The sequence below is a fragment of the Chelonoidis abingdonii genome, chromosome 23 (assembly GCF_003597395.2).
Source record: "Chelonoidis abingdonii isolate Lonesome George chromosome 23, CheloAbing_2.0, whole genome shotgun sequence".
Taxonomy (NCBI): Eukaryota; Metazoa; Chordata; order Testudines; family Testudinidae; genus Chelonoidis; species Chelonoidis abingdonii.
Window position 1 is genome coordinate 12844130 of NC_133791.1, and position 15446 is coordinate 12859575.

The window sequence follows — 15446 nt, forward strand, 5'->3', positions numbered from 1 at the left end:
TACATTCCTCAGAATAATGCTGAAGCAGAGTAAAGTCAGGTGCCTGGTGGATGGATAATTAAAATTTAGAGGATTCTTAAAAACGGTGTAAATGAAGTTTTCAAGTTTCACAATTAAGTATTTTTCATTTATTTTGGTCAGGTACTGAATTTGTGGTAGTTGAAGATATGTCTTGTTTTGATACCAATGCAATTATTCTGAAAGGAACCACTGTCCTCACATACAAGCCCAGATTGGTGGATCGTCCTTTCTCCGGTAGTTTGTTTGGCATTGAGGTAAGGTGAAACTTTTTGGATTTTCTAAGCATTTATTCTAATGTTGGATTAACGAGTAAAATACTCTACTATTAAACCTTTGATTGAAATGCAGTGACAAATAGAATTTATTAAAAACTGTCTCTGAAGTGCTTTGTTACCATAGCCTGTTAATTTCCTTATCAAACATTCTCAACCTATTGCAGTATAAAGGCCATTTCTGCTCTGCTCCTGCCACAGTGTTAGAGTACTTGGCTGGAAACTCACCAAACTGTCAGTCAGGTACATCTTCTCAGTAGGCTAACCTTTTAAATTTGAATTTGCAAAGGATTGTTGTCTGCAATGGTATTGCTCAGGTGTTTTTTTTTTTTTCAGATGTTGATTGATTACGTATGTCTTTGATTTTTATGTTAATCTTTGTTAATATATACCTGTGGAAATTTCGCTTATGAACACCTTTATATAGTATGAAGTGGAGAACTCTTGGATCTTTAATTTGTATGTATTTAGTTTGCATACTAGCTTTGGAGAGGTTGGGGGATGTTGCTAACCTTGCAATAGCACTGATTCCAACTGTTTACCACGGAATAAAATATAACCTTTGGATTTGAAGCTAGTTGATCTGAGTTTTGATTCCCCAGATACATGAGAGTTATAGATTTGTGATTCCTCGTTAAAAATATTATATATACAATTCCTGTATGTAAGACTTAGAAATGCTAGCTGATAAAATATTTGAGATTTCTTTCAGACTTGGGATTTGGAAAGTTTTGCCCATCTAATAGTTTCTTTTGTCATAATGATGATGTGATTGAAACACTTTTACTAAATTTTTGGGTGGATGTGAGAGCCTTTCTCATCTAGGTCGCCAGTTCAAATCCAGGTCACGTGAGGAGTGACAGTTCGGAAGAAGTGAGGTTTTTTACCCATGAAAGCTTATGCCCAAATAAATCTGTTAGTCTTTAAGGTGCCACCAGACTCCTTGTTGGTTAGTTATCTGATGGCTATTGGTGGCATACTTGAAATTGTTTGGTTTCAGTCTACTTTGCAGTAGGTAAAAGTCCATGTGAAAAAAATCACCACTACAATTGACACTAATTGGCCACTTTGTTGATATTTTCAACAGAGACCAAGAATTGAATGGACCATGAAGACTGAGCCAGTTTCTTGCCTATCCCCCTCCTTACCCAAAGTGGCTTCTATAGATCCAGATTTTGATGGGGTATTGGGGGAGAGGCTTGCCTTGCCATTGTCTTTGTCATATTTTGTGGGTGACATAGATTATTTCCGTGGCTATAGGACCTTAATTCAGCCCCCTTTCATAAACCCTAAATTCAGACAAAAATCTTTAATCATCCTGAGCTCTTACTTTGCATAGTTTCTGTATGAAATGGTGTCGATGAATTTAAAAATTAAAGTAAAAGGGAAAGACTTCATTAAAAATAGATTTTATAATCTCTGTCTGCTCCCTCTCCACAGATACCATAACTCCTAAAAAGGGGAGTTGAGACCTTTAGTTTGATTTGCACTCATTTCAATCATTTAGGTTTTTTCATGCCGACTGGGAAATGAACAAGACACAGCACTGTCCATCATTGATCCTGTACATATTCAGATGGAACTTGTAGGGAATTCGTCCTACCCTAGTGGCTCAGGACTGTTGGATGCATTCAATAGTGAAGATTTCCCACCCATTCTAGAGGTAAGATCAAAGAAAGTGACTGAAACAAATTTTATGTGCATTGTCATAATATAGAATACTTTATACTGGTATGTCACATTTGGGAATTCAGAATAATGCTTTGTCATATACATGAGAAAAGAATAAGACAAAATCGTTTTTCAAAATAAAATGAGGAGGCAGACAACCCAGAAACTTATTTTTAGTGGTAAGGATAGTGATTTCTGGTAGTATTTCTAGGGGTATTAGATACATTAATTTCAGAGATCAGTAGGGAAAAAATAACTTGTGACAAATAGCAAGAGATGTCCCAATGTAGCTTCTGCGTCTTGGCCATATGTTTAGTAAAAGAAGAACTTTATTTTTCTGTAGATCTTCTTTACTAACATTTACTGGTAGGAAATACATGTAGAGTTCCCCTCACCCCCTTTAAATCCAAACAAAAATACCTCTCTTGATTTGGGGATTTTGATTAATCCCTTTCTGGACAGGAACATACTAATATCTAGGGTTCTTCAGCATGTTCAGATGGTTTATCCTGTAGTTGGAAATTTAAAATTACTACATTATTGGTTAATGACAGAAACTTGGCATTTTTAGTATAAAGGCTTTGAAACCGGTATAAACACCTGATTTTGATTATGGTTATTCTTACCTTCATCCTGGCAGTGTGCTGCTACAATATATAACATGCAAAAGGGAATTATCAGTTTAAAAGGTTTAATCATATTGGATTTTTAAATTTCATTTAGATCCAGTTACAAGCACTGGACATCAGACTATCCTATAATGATGTTCAGCTGTTTTTGGCCATTGCAAAGTCCATCCCTGGGCAGACCAGTGCTGCTGTGCCTGAGTCCTGTGTCTTGGATACCGACACTGCTGCTAATAATCTTTCCAATTCATCTTGGGAAAATGAGAGCTCGTCATCAACATCTGAAAACAGAGACATATCTAAACATGTATTGGATCCTGTTCTTGGTATGCGTTCAACTATTAGACTAAAGCCATTTTCCATGCCTTAAGGAGGCTTCTGCAGAGTAAAGCCAGATGTAATTTTTAACAAAACAGATGGTTGTAGCTTGATTATATAAAATTTGATATGGTGATGGATGCCATCAAGTAGAGATGAAACTTTTTCTGCTTGTAATATGAAAATAGAATAATCAATGTTAGTCTTCAGTCAATTTTAATCAGTATTTGCCTTCCTACTTCAGCAGAATGCAATAATGCTTAGATTGCAGTCACTGCAAGGGAATACTATCTTTTTAATTTGTTTCTATTGAGAATTAAAAATAATCATAACCAGCTTCTCCTTCCCCGCTAGCAACATTTCACTATTGTTAAGCTTTGTTAAAGTTTGTTTCTAAAATTTGAGTGTAGTTAAGAGTATAACTCAACACAAACAAGGAAATACACAAGAGTGAAATAGGCTCTGTCTTCTCTACTACAGTACTTAGGCATTATGGGGGAGATGTGGAAGTAAATGAGGAATGCCTCACAGCATAGAAGGATTGGATGTATGGACTAAAGAATCATTAGTATAGCATAAAAATTAAGTGCATATGCTAAAATTATCCTACTGGAATTGAGATCTAGCTTGTGCTCTAACATACAAACATTAAACAAAATATAATGTTTGGCCTAAAAACATCCCTGAATCCTAATGATTTGTTGTTGTTTAAGTAGAAATCTTTGATATTTTCAGAACTGATCCACTGGTAGAGGGAAACTAATTTTTGAACCGTAATGCATTTCATTTTAATAAAAAAAAAAAAAAATAAGAAAAGCAGCTAATTCATATTGGGGACAAATGTTTGGCTAGATGTTTCTTTTTAATACAGAGGTACAGCTGGCTCGACTTCAGGAACTTGGATTTGGTATGGATGATTGTCGTAAAGCTCTTTTGATTTGCCAAGGTAATTCCAAATAATTTTTATTACTTGCAATTATGTTTGTTGTAAATTAGAGCCTGGTTCTTAATACATAAAACAGACAAATAGCAGTCACTTGATATATAGACAAATAGAAAGTGGCTGTTTTCCATCTGCAGTCATCAAAAAATAGTCTCTTAGCTAGATCCTTTAAATATTCTCATTCTCTTACTGCTGGTTCTTCCCTGTCTCCTAAATATTCTTCTCTTTGAGTTTGTCTCTGAATGACATATCTTACTTTAAATTATACCATAGTGTTCTTTTATTCAAGTTACCACTTAGCAAGATTGCAGTTTCCCTGTAGCTGTTACATGATCAAGTATATTTTCTCCCACCACATCCTAAATTCTTTTTTTAATCTAGAAATTCTCATCAGTTTCTACATTGCAGTGTTTCTCGCTTGCACCTACTACTTCCCCGTTACACACGCTGATCTTCATGCTCTTCATTCTTCTTGTTAAATGGGTTTTGCTTTCTTTGCTAATTTTTACACACAACAAAACCGTTGGAAAAGAAATTAAAGGTTAAGGCAAAATTCTCTTTTTGTTTGTTTCTTCAAGATTGTCATTCTCCTTCTCATTTATAATCAGTCACATTTTGTTGATTCTCAGTATGACACCTTAAAAGATCACTTGTATTGATAAAAAGTATGCCATTTTATTTCGTAACCTTAATCTCTCTTCAATCTCTCTAACCATCAGTGACAGACTTGAAGGTGGCAATTTTACAACAAAAAACTTCAAAACAGACTCCAAAGAGAGACTGCTGAACTCGAATCAATATGTAAATTAGACACAATTAACTCAGGCCTTAACAGAGACTGGGAATGGCTGGGTCATTACACTAATTGAATCTATTTCCCTGTGTTAAGTTCTCCTCACACCTTCTATGGGTCATCTTAATTATCACTTCAAAAGTTTTTTTTCCCCTGCTGCCGATAGCTCATCTCAATCGATTAGACTCTTCCTGTTGGTATGCATACTTCCAACCTTTCATGTTCTCTGTATGTATAAATATCTCCTGTCTGTGTGTTCCATTCTGTGCATCTGAAGAAGTGAGCTGTAGCTCATGAAAGCTCATGCTGAAATAAATTTGTGAGTCTCTAAGGTGCCACAAGTACTCCTGTTCTTTTTAATCTCCCTTGTTTTCCTTAAATGAAACAAACAATATACGACTTCTACATTTTCCTATAACTTTTTGGTTTTGTTGGGAATTCATTTGATTCCTTTTCAGGGTGATTTTGTAGGAATATGTTTTATTGAAATAGTGTACATAGCAAATGGCTTGGTTGTTTGCTTATTTCTTTTAAGGCCAGTTGAAAAAAGCAGCAAGTTGGTTGTTTAAGAATGCCGAGCCTTTGAAATCCCTTTCGCTAGCCTCTGGACGTCGAGATAGCCAGGGGTCTGTGCCGATTCAATTGATCTCTGGGGTGGAGATTAAAGCAGAAAGCATATGCATTTGTTTCATTGATGACTGCATGGACTGTGATGTTCCACTAGCTGAGTTGACTTTTTCATGTGAGTATTTTTCTTAACTGTCCTCTAATCACTTCCCTAATTCGAAGAATTCCTCTGGCCTACCTACTATTTATGTCCATAGCTTGAGTTTCCCTTTGTTAGGGCCAGATAAGATATTTGAAACTGTTTGTGTATATGATTTCCACGAAGGAATATGTGTGAGCAAATGTGTGTCATGCACTGCACAAAAATAAGGTGTTACTGATTAAATTATTTTAAAATTGCATAGCGGTGGTGATGCTATTTATATGTATTGTGGTAGTGCTTAAAAGCACTAATTTAGATCAGTGCTCTGCTTTAAGTACTGAACAAAATCATAGGAAGATGCTGCACCCATCTTCTTACTTGGAAGTAAGCAGAGAGCCCATAGGGAGTGGAAAAAACGGTTGATCGGCAAAGAAAGCTACATCATAAAGGTGAAAAAATGTAGGAATAAAGAGACTTTTAAAAAGTCAAGCTGAATTAGGTCTTGTCAAGGAAATTAAAATAAAATGAGGTTTTTTAGCTCTATAAATAGAGAATAAGGAAGGATGAGGTGGAGCCACTCTGCAGTGTGGATGGAAAAGGGCTTAAAGATAATCTAGGTATGACCTCGGAACTAAATGAACACTTTGTTTCAGTCTTCAGTAGGCATGATAATACGGAAAAGGTGCATGAAGGCAGTAGAGCTGATAGAAATGAGTGTCTAGAAATGGAAATTACCACATCTGAGGTGGAAGAAAAACTTAGAGCGTAGTGCACTGAGATCAGGTGGACCAGATGATTTCCATCTAAGAATACTAAAAGAACTGGCTCATGAGATTGGTAGTCTGGTAGCAAGGTAGCATCATATGATTGGAGAATAGTGAATGTTGTACCTATGTTTTAGAAAGGGGAAAAAGTGATCTTGGCAATTTCTAACTTGTCAGTCTGACCTCAGTAGTACACAAGGCTTTAGAACAAATTGTGAAGGAAAGGATAATTAAATGGTAAGGGGTATCTAATGCAAAATGGGTTTACCGAAGATAGATTGTAATCTAACCTGATTTCCTTCTTTGACAAAATAACTGAATTTTTTTAGATAAGGGAAGTTCAGTGACTTAATATATTTAGACTTCAGTAAAGAATTTGAAAAGGTACCATGTGGGAAATTATTAGTTAAATTATGGATCAGTACAAAAGCTGTAAGATGGATAAGGACTTGGCTAAAGGGGAGAAGGCAGTAGTTTGTGCTGAAGGATAAACTATCAGACTGGAGAGTGGTTACTAGTAAGTTTCTCAAGGATTTGTCTTGAGATCATTCTTATTCAATATTTTTATTAATGACCTTGGCACAAAAAGTAGGTATGTTAATGAAATTTGCTTCTGATACAAAGTTTGGAGGCATCGTCAATACAGGGGAGGATCAGAATATTATACAGGAAGATCTGGGTGACTCTGAAGACCAAGTGACATAAATTGGATGAAATTCAATTGTACAGAGTGCAAGGTCATGCACTTAGAGTCTAATAATAAGAATTTCTGTTACAAGCTGTGGACTCTTAATTTGGCAGCAAGAGAAGAGGAGAACTCAGTGTGTTGGTAATTGTCCTGTGATTGATTGAGTTACCAATGTGATGTGGCTATGGAAGAAGCAAATGCAATCCTAGGATGTATGAGGCGAAGCATTTTCAGTTGCAATATAGACGTGTTAATGCCTTTGTACAAGGCACCAGTAGAACCTCGTTTGGAATACTGTGTGCAGTTCTGATCGCTTACGTTTATGTAAGATGAACTTAAACTGGAACAGGTGCAGAGAAAAGCTACTAGGATGATCAGGGGAATGGAGGGCCTCTCTTATGAGAAGACATTGGAAGAGCTTGGCTCTTTTAGCTGAAAGAAGGCTGAGAAGGGATGTGATTGTTCTCTAGAAATACATGAGGGTAATTAAATACCAGCAATGGTGAGGGGCTATTTAAGTTAAAGGACAAGGTTGGCACAAGAACAAATGGTGATAAACTGGCCGTGAATAAATTAAGTCCAATAGGAGTTGTGTGGGATTAATCAACTTAATTTGTTTTAAGAAAGAGATGGATAAATTTGAGTGGGATTGTATGACAGAGTTACTTGTGATGGATGGTTGTGGGCAGCGCCCTCAGCAGCCCTGGGGCTCACTTCCAGTTTGTCACATGTTCCGAAAAGCTCATGCTTCAGAGTTTCAGCTAGCCAGCTGCAGATCTCAGGACGGGATTCCCCTCCCCACTATAGGTTCTGTTGTTTTGTAAATCTCTGTCCCTCTGAAGCATCAGGGATGGCCATGTCTGGAGATGGGATAATGGATGGGGTGGGTCAGGGCTCTGAGCTGGCACTGAGCGTTTTCTCTGACAGGTTCTTGTCTGGCTGGTTCTTGCTCACATTCTCAGGGTCTAACTGATTGCCATATGTGGGGTTGGGAAAGAATTTCCCCCTAGGTCAGATTGGCAATGACCTTGTTTTTTTTTTTATTTATATTTTTATATATATATATATATATATATAATATGTCTGCCTGCCTGCCTGCCTTTGCAGCATAGGGACGCTGGTCACTTGCCAGGATTAACTGGATATATCTCACTTAATCATTTTCCTACTGCTGCTGTGGCCTCAGGCACTGGTGCCCATCAGTCTGTCCTATTCTGTGCCAGTGCAAATAATAGTCTAGTATCCTATGGGCTGCGATGCTTTGGTCTAATTTCAGTGGTTGGGTTTAGTGTGCGGGTTCTTGGGGGTAGTGGTAGCGGCCTGTGATATAGAGAAGATCAGACTAGATGAACCAATGTACCCTTCTGGCTTTAGTCTCTGACTTCTGATTTCAAAATAGCTTCTTTGTGATAGAATAGGTTCTTTTTTCACTAGAGAGAGCCTACTTTTCTTTTATCAAAAGTAATCAGAATGGCTTAAGTATGGAGTTTTCTTTTGCATCCTTGCTATTTTTCCTTTTATTTTACTGTGTACCCTTGGCTGTAAAATCTGACTGAAGGTTGTGGGAGACTGTGTTCCATTAAGAAGTAGATAATTAAGCCTTTTATTAAGGAAGGAAGCTAAATAACTGTCTGGCAAAAGTGACTCAAAATGTTTGTTGCACAGATATCACACACAGGAAAAGAAAGGAACCTTTCCTCTATTAAAGTAACCTATAATTATGTCTTTTGGCAGATTACCTTGCAGGGCTAATAATGTTCCCTTTTTTTTTTTTGATCACTAGTCTGTTGGTCCTGGTAGTATTTGTACTAGTCTCTTGGAGTGTTCAGCTCTTGAAGTTTAGAGTTATTGGACCTCAAAATTCTATCATGCTGGCTACATTTTGCTGTTTCCCCCACCTCAGTAGCAACAGGATTCAACTATCTCACAGGTTGCTAAAGACAGAGATGAATGGTTTATGCTAATTTTTAAATCTTGTATTCCTAGACACTTGCAGATATTGTTTAGTAATGGTGTTTAGTTTTAATAGCTATCAAGATACCAGCTGCTAACTTCATGTTAACTGAAATGCGAAGCAAAAAGATGGTAATCAGATGTACGCTATTTTTTTTAAAAACTAAGATTGCGGGGGGGGCGGGGGACAGGGCGGGGGGCAATTTGTGAATGCTACCAATCGGTGCACTTTCACAGTTTATTTCAGTTGTATGCAGCATTTATTTCTAGTCTTGTTAGTTCTCAAGATACTAAACTTTAGGACCAACCGTTAAGCCCTCAAAGTTAGCTGTGCTGTTTGGCATTGATTCAGAACCTGTGTTACAATACTGTAGTGGGTTTTGTTTTGGTGCCTTCTGCCATATTATATTTGGAGAAGTGACCATTGTACTTTTTTGTTTAATCTGACAAAAAAAATTGCCAATCTGTGAAAATTTGAGGAATCTCTTAATAATATTCAGCGGAGCAGCCTGCTGTGTTAGAGCAGATTAAATATATCTGAGAAACTATGACAATCATGAAGGTTTCATTCTGGTACTGGGATGGAAGGCGGTGGTATTAGAGGCAGATTACAAGCTGTAGGGCTGGGACTGTGTCCACCTCAGTTTGTACAGCACCTCACACAGTAGGGCCCCTGTCCTGATGTGGGTCCTTGGGTGTGGTAACACTATAATCCTTAATTATCTGTACATCACATTGTTTGATTTGAAGAAAATTGTCAATTGTGTTGCTTTGTTTGTACTGTTTAGAATTTTTTATAAAATTTTTCATCGCTTAAGGCAACTTTAAATTAAGGACTTAGTCATATTTTTTCTTGTATTAGTACAATGTTTACTTTCGTTACAGGTTTGAATTTTCTCCAACATGTGAGAGCCAGCCCTGAAGGCTATGCTCATTTTACACTCTCTGGAGATTACTATAACCGTGAGCTTTCGGGTAAATATAAAATGCATACATTGTTGTAGGAGTTGGAAAGCAGTCTTGCGTGCTTTAGCAGTCTAGAGTTCACTCAACATAAATTTTACGGAAGGGGTGGGGTGGGTTGCTGTGTCAGCAAGTTGTCTGCAAATGGAACAAAGGGGTTTCCTTAAATATACCATGATGGAAAAGAAATGTATAGACACAGTGTCAACATTAAAATCAAATATATTTTTAAAATCCTTACTTGTATTATTAGTCAAGTTTCTTGTTATTTTATACTCGCTTTCCTTTTTGGTATTTCATTCTCTTGTTCCAGGTTACTTAACCTTTCTTATAATACAAGAACTGTAAAGACATCCAATTAAATTTTAAATCTAACGTATTTAGAGCTGATAAAAGGCAAATAGGATTAGACAATTATATGGACAATGAGAACATCACAATTCCTTTAGATATGATTTTTGAAAAAGTGTACAACTCTCATAGCTCAGAGTCTTAAAACAAACACTAAGCGAGGGAGGAACAACGACATTTTATGCTAGTTCACAATGTTTCTACAATTTTTATATAAAAAACTCCAATGAAGACATCTTCAGGAATAATCTGTCAATGATGAAGTAATTAGCTACACTAGGTAGACAGAATGAGTAGTTTCTTTCCTGGTTTTGGGATGTGTTTCATGATATCATGTAGTAGACATCAATTCACAGCCAAATTCTCTGCAATTGTGTGAAATTCTGCTTATTTATACAAAGAGAGAATTTGGTACTCAGTCATACCATTAATTAGTATTCATTTGAGGCTGTAGTTTCTTCTAAAACCTGCCATAACTAGATAAGAATATCAGGGTATATTTGGCATGGTTACTATTTGAACAACTTCATACGATCTGGAAATTTGCTTGACAGTTGGATATGAAAGTTCATCTTGAACAGTGTTTGAAAGTAGGAGGCCTTTTCACCATGGTTTGTCTTTACTGAACACTTACGTATGGAAACAGCTTTCCAGCATGAACTTAAGATGTTTGTGTAATGGAGGTAATATTTCCTGTGTTCTCTCAGGTTGGGAGCCGTTTATTGAGCCATGGCCATGCTCAGTATCCTGGCAACAACAGGCAGCCAGCCGCCTCCACCCTTCCCGTCTGAAGCTGGAAGCAAAGGCTAAACATCGTCTGGATATCAATATTACCTCTGTGTTAACTGGTGTGTATGAGAACACTCGTAGAATATTATCCAGTATAGCACACGATACTGACATTAGACACTGCTAACTGAGTCCCATCAGTTTCCCTTGACATAAGCCTTTTTATAAGTTTCTTTAGATTCTTAAGGTGGTGGTTGTAGGGAAGTGCTGGTTCAGACATTCTATATTTTATCAGAGTTGGTAGAAGTGTGAAGAATTTAACTACATCTTTTACAGCGTAGTAGGCATTCTTATTTTGGTCATCTGAATTATCTTAATTCAGATGCTAGCAGTAATTTATCTTTAATGAAAAGCAGGCTTTCATTAAAAACTTCCCACATTTCCAGAATTTGAAAATATTTTAGTACGCTTTTCAATTTTCAGCAAGCTGATATATAATGACTACTCATTTAGTTCAGTAATGATATGTATCAATATTGTTATGGGAAGACTGAGTCACGAAGGTCTCACTTTTGATTCCACTTTAAAATCTTACAGTGACTCTTGGCTTAAATAATAAAAAGTGCCCTGTTTCACCGTCAGCTGACACTTGAGATATGGGTTCTCCTAGCCAAACAGAACGTTTGACTTAGTCTTTTTCTGCATCGATAATGGAGAGGTGGCTGTTATACAGATTTCCTGTTCTGATTGAAGTTCCAGGTATCCATGGTACAGCAGTACAAGAGTAAACTACAAAGAAAAAAAACATCAACAGTTTGCATTTAGCTGTCCTTATTCATGAGTTTATTGAGCCAGCTAAGGATCTTTGGTTTAGGCTTGATCGCAATGAAGAAGGCTTATTGTCTCCTTCAAATGCCACTTCAGGGATTAAAATATTTCTTAAATTGTCCTGCTCCAAGTGGGGCTGGCAGAGCAGTGGGAGCCAACGTGGGAGCTAGGGTGGAGGAGTGGAATCATCTCAGTCCACACTTTCTTTTTTTCTGGGCACTCTATTAAAACTTGTGAGTGCCAGCAAACTAATTAATGTTACTTTGATTATTCTTCCCTGGGCATGTTTATATAATATGAAAGAGTGGCATAATCTTGTGTGGTACTTTCAAAACCATTACAAACTGTGTCTGAAGCTGATATAGTAAATAAGATGAATTTTCCCTTTAAATTGTGATATATCCCCCCCAAGAACATTTTAAGAAAATAAATGGTAGGAATGTTATCCAAGTATCAAAACAACAATTATAGGAAGATAATATAAATAAGCTCAGTACATGAGTGTAGCTGAGGGTGGTTGTTTTGAGCAAACTACTGTGACTTGAAATTAATCTATAAAAGTGGCCTATTGCAACTAGCAGCTAAAATAACTTTGAGATAAATTATTAGTCAATTAAATATGGAAGAGTAATTTTAGTCCTATGACTTTAACATCCATTTCATGTAGTTGGCTGGTACTTTATTCAACTGTCGTTTCAACTAACATTTAGCATTTGTCCTTATTCTTACGAGCTTTTTGTTTATATTCCTCTAGAACAGTACACGAGTACCAAGCAGTCATGGATGGCAGATTACTGTAAACAGGAGAAAGTGGACAGAGTCAAATCAGAAGATTGGATGGGATCTTCTGTGGACCCACCATCCTTCGGACAGAGTATGACTTCCGTTAATCATGTGTTTCTTTATCTGGAAGTCCTGACATATGCAACCGTTTCACTCGTAATGTTGCAAGTTGAAAGTTTGGTATTTATCAGCACACCGTGTATTTTAAGGAATTCAGGGCAAGAAGAATTTAGTTTCTGTTGTACTGCAATAATCCCTCTAAGAGCATTTTCTGTTTTAGGATGCTTGGCTTTGAATTAAGAATATGCACTGCTAATTTTACATCCTTATATCTGTCAGATGCTCTCAGTGAATGGCAAACTATCTTATAACACTATCATATAAAAGAACAAATAAGCTGAGTATAATGGTGGTAGTACATTCAACCCTGGAGAGGTTTTCTGCCTCATGTTGCTCAGTGCTCTTTTGCTTGCTATGGGATAGTGTTAATAATCTCCAAAATAAGATCACTTAGTCTGCTTTGTACCAAGGCTTATTTCTCTGAGGCCATTGAGAACTGGTGAACTCTTTGCTGGGCAGCTGAGTTGCTTCTAGTTGTCACGTGACTTAATGTGATTTTTTTTTTTTTTAAGTTCTAAAAGTGTTAGCAGCTTTTCTAGTTTCTTTGGAGAATTCAGGTATTGTCTTGAGCTTCAGAAATGTGTCCTCCATTCAGTAAACATTTCATTGCCAAATAAAAAGCTCTTTACACCTAAAATTTCTCTCCTCCTAGTGCACAAAGTTACTCTGTTCATTTGGCATTTACAGCTAAAAAAGAGAATAGGGAAATAAGAAGAAAAAACAAAAAGCAACTATTTTTTTTTTTTTTTTTTTGGGCTCCTCTTCCATAGGATTATGAGATTATTTTAGGAGTCAGTTTTAAAAAGAAAAACGCTCATCTGTCCCACTCTCACCGGGCTGCACTAATTCACCTATGAGGTATCTTTTGCCCAATAATACAGAAGATAAGTTCCTCTCCTCAATGAACAGACCATAAAGTTTCAAAAAGTTCTGAAATCCTTGGATGATGTCAGTTTTGAGTTGTAGTCCTGCAAGGCAAATGGTTAGTTTGGCAATCCAAATGCCACTTAATTGCTATACAGTCACCTCCTGCAGAAACATGACTTTTCAAAACAATACTTCTCCTGGTACAATAAAGGAAATACAGGCCTCTTTTTTGTTTTATTGACATTTTTCTTGGTATGGTAGCAAATTTAATCCTGGGACTTCTTCTGTATCAGTGTCAGCTTTCACAGTGAAACTGTAATAGCAATGGTCTTCCCAGCATGACGAGCCAATGAATTTAATATCCTAGCATGGTTTTCAGTATTGTTACGCTAACCGTAATTTGGCCTGACTGTATTAGTTTTACTTAACAGTATGCATTGAACAGGAATAATAAAATATCCCCATCAAAGAGAAAATATGATCCTCGTGATCTGTTTTTTGTTTTTTTTAAAATCAGTTGAGAAATAAACTTTGAAGCTTTCTGTAATTTAATTCCATGTCTCTCAGATCAGCCAGGAGATATTAAGGTTAAGCAGTTTGACAACTGAATTTGAATAAAACTATATTAAATCTGGCTAAACATTTTGCTTTGAATATTCACCTTAATTCTAAGAGAGCATTGCATGTAGATGTTCTAGACTTGCCCTTCTCCCCCATGTAGCAGTTGGAACTTTTTTCCAGAAGGAATAGAAATTCTCAAATTCTAGTTTAGTACTAGGAAATGGATAGTGCCTATTTACTGATTGCATGATGCTGACAGTCTGTGTGACTCTCCTTATACTTGTATGCATGATAGAGAAGCATCTGCCTGTATATCTGCATTTTTCCTTACCCGCTAACTTTGTCTTTCCTGTCTGCCAGGCCTTCCCCTTGTCTACCTTAGAACTAGGAGTACAGCCAGTCTGACTAACCTAGAACATCAGATCTATACTAGAGGTACTGTACTTCAGAGAGAGAGCAAATGCTTTGTTTTTTCTAAGAAATGTCTGGTTCAATACTGTGTAAGTGACTTGCCTATAAATGAAGCTTCTAATTCCTATATATAAAAGGTAACAAGTACCATATATATGAGTCGTTCATCCCTGTCGTGCACCCTATCTCTCTCTCTCTGTATTTTCTGGGTCTGTCGGCAGGGAGGAAGGATTCGCTGCTCAACTTATCTAGGAAAGCTATCATGAAAGCAGAATCATATCCTGCTCTGAGTCCATTTCCTAGGCAATAGGGTAGAAGTTTGGTGGAAATTCCTCAGTGTATAGACAAGTGCTGTAAATACTTTCTTAAATGCCAAGATCTGATAATCTGTTGAATACCCCTGCTGTATTCAGTGTATTAAAAATTAGGATAATTTGAAAAGCATATTTATCTGTTTTCAGTGAGCATCAGAAAGTAAAACATTTTAAATAAATGAAATGTTAATTTATGTGCTGTATGTTTAACTTCTACTGTCTTTTTGACAGTTTTCCTATTTAAAATAACAGGTTATTTTCAATTTGAGTCATTATGGAAAAGTAAATAACAAGTTTGACATAAGTCATTTCCCATGTAAAAAGGTTAACAAATGGTTGCGGGAAAAGCCTGAAATAAAACTACATTTGAAGTCTTTTTATATCACACTTCATAAATGTTTTACTCTTGGTGCACAGATAATTCCTATATTTTAAACTTATTTTTGATTCTAAGAGCTATATGCAGATTTAATTTTTTGAGGAGTAATATATTAGACCCTTTAATGAGTTTTTGTACTAAAATGATACGCACACAGATACATTCAGAATATTGTATGTAAAAGTAAAAACCTTGCCTAAGTAAGAGCTTCTGTGTTCATCCAAAATTTGATTACTAGAAGACTAAATTATAATTTACACTTTTACAATTGACTTTAATGAGAATTGAAACAAAAGAAAATAACTTGTACAAAAAAATCACTTAGTTCTGATTTCTTAAATTTTTGAATCAGCAGTTTGAGAAGCTGCAATCTGTACAGCAT

At 36.4% G+C, this 15446-nt stretch overlaps 1 protein-coding gene across 1 annotated transcript in view; it reads left to right on the plus strand.

Moving 5' to 3' along the window:
- VPS13D (vacuolar protein sorting 13 homolog D) overlaps window positions 1-15446 on the plus strand; it is a 192371-nt gene that overhangs the window by 50272 nt on the left and 126653 nt on the right. Inside the window, exons 32-40 of the mRNA XM_075060347.1 lie at window positions 142-275; window positions 1801-1956; window positions 2688-2916; window positions 3780-3854; window positions 5180-5386; window positions 9644-9733; window positions 10780-10920; window positions 12384-12503; window positions 14321-14395. Coding sequence (XP_074916448.1) covers window positions 142-275; window positions 1801-1956; window positions 2688-2916; window positions 3780-3854; window positions 5180-5386; window positions 9644-9733; window positions 10780-10920; window positions 12384-12503; window positions 14321-14395 — 1227 coding nt within the window. The remainder of the gene's footprint in view (window positions 1-141; window positions 276-1800; window positions 1957-2687; window positions 2917-3779; window positions 3855-5179; window positions 5387-9643; window positions 9734-10779; window positions 10921-12383; window positions 12504-14320; window positions 14396-15446) is intronic.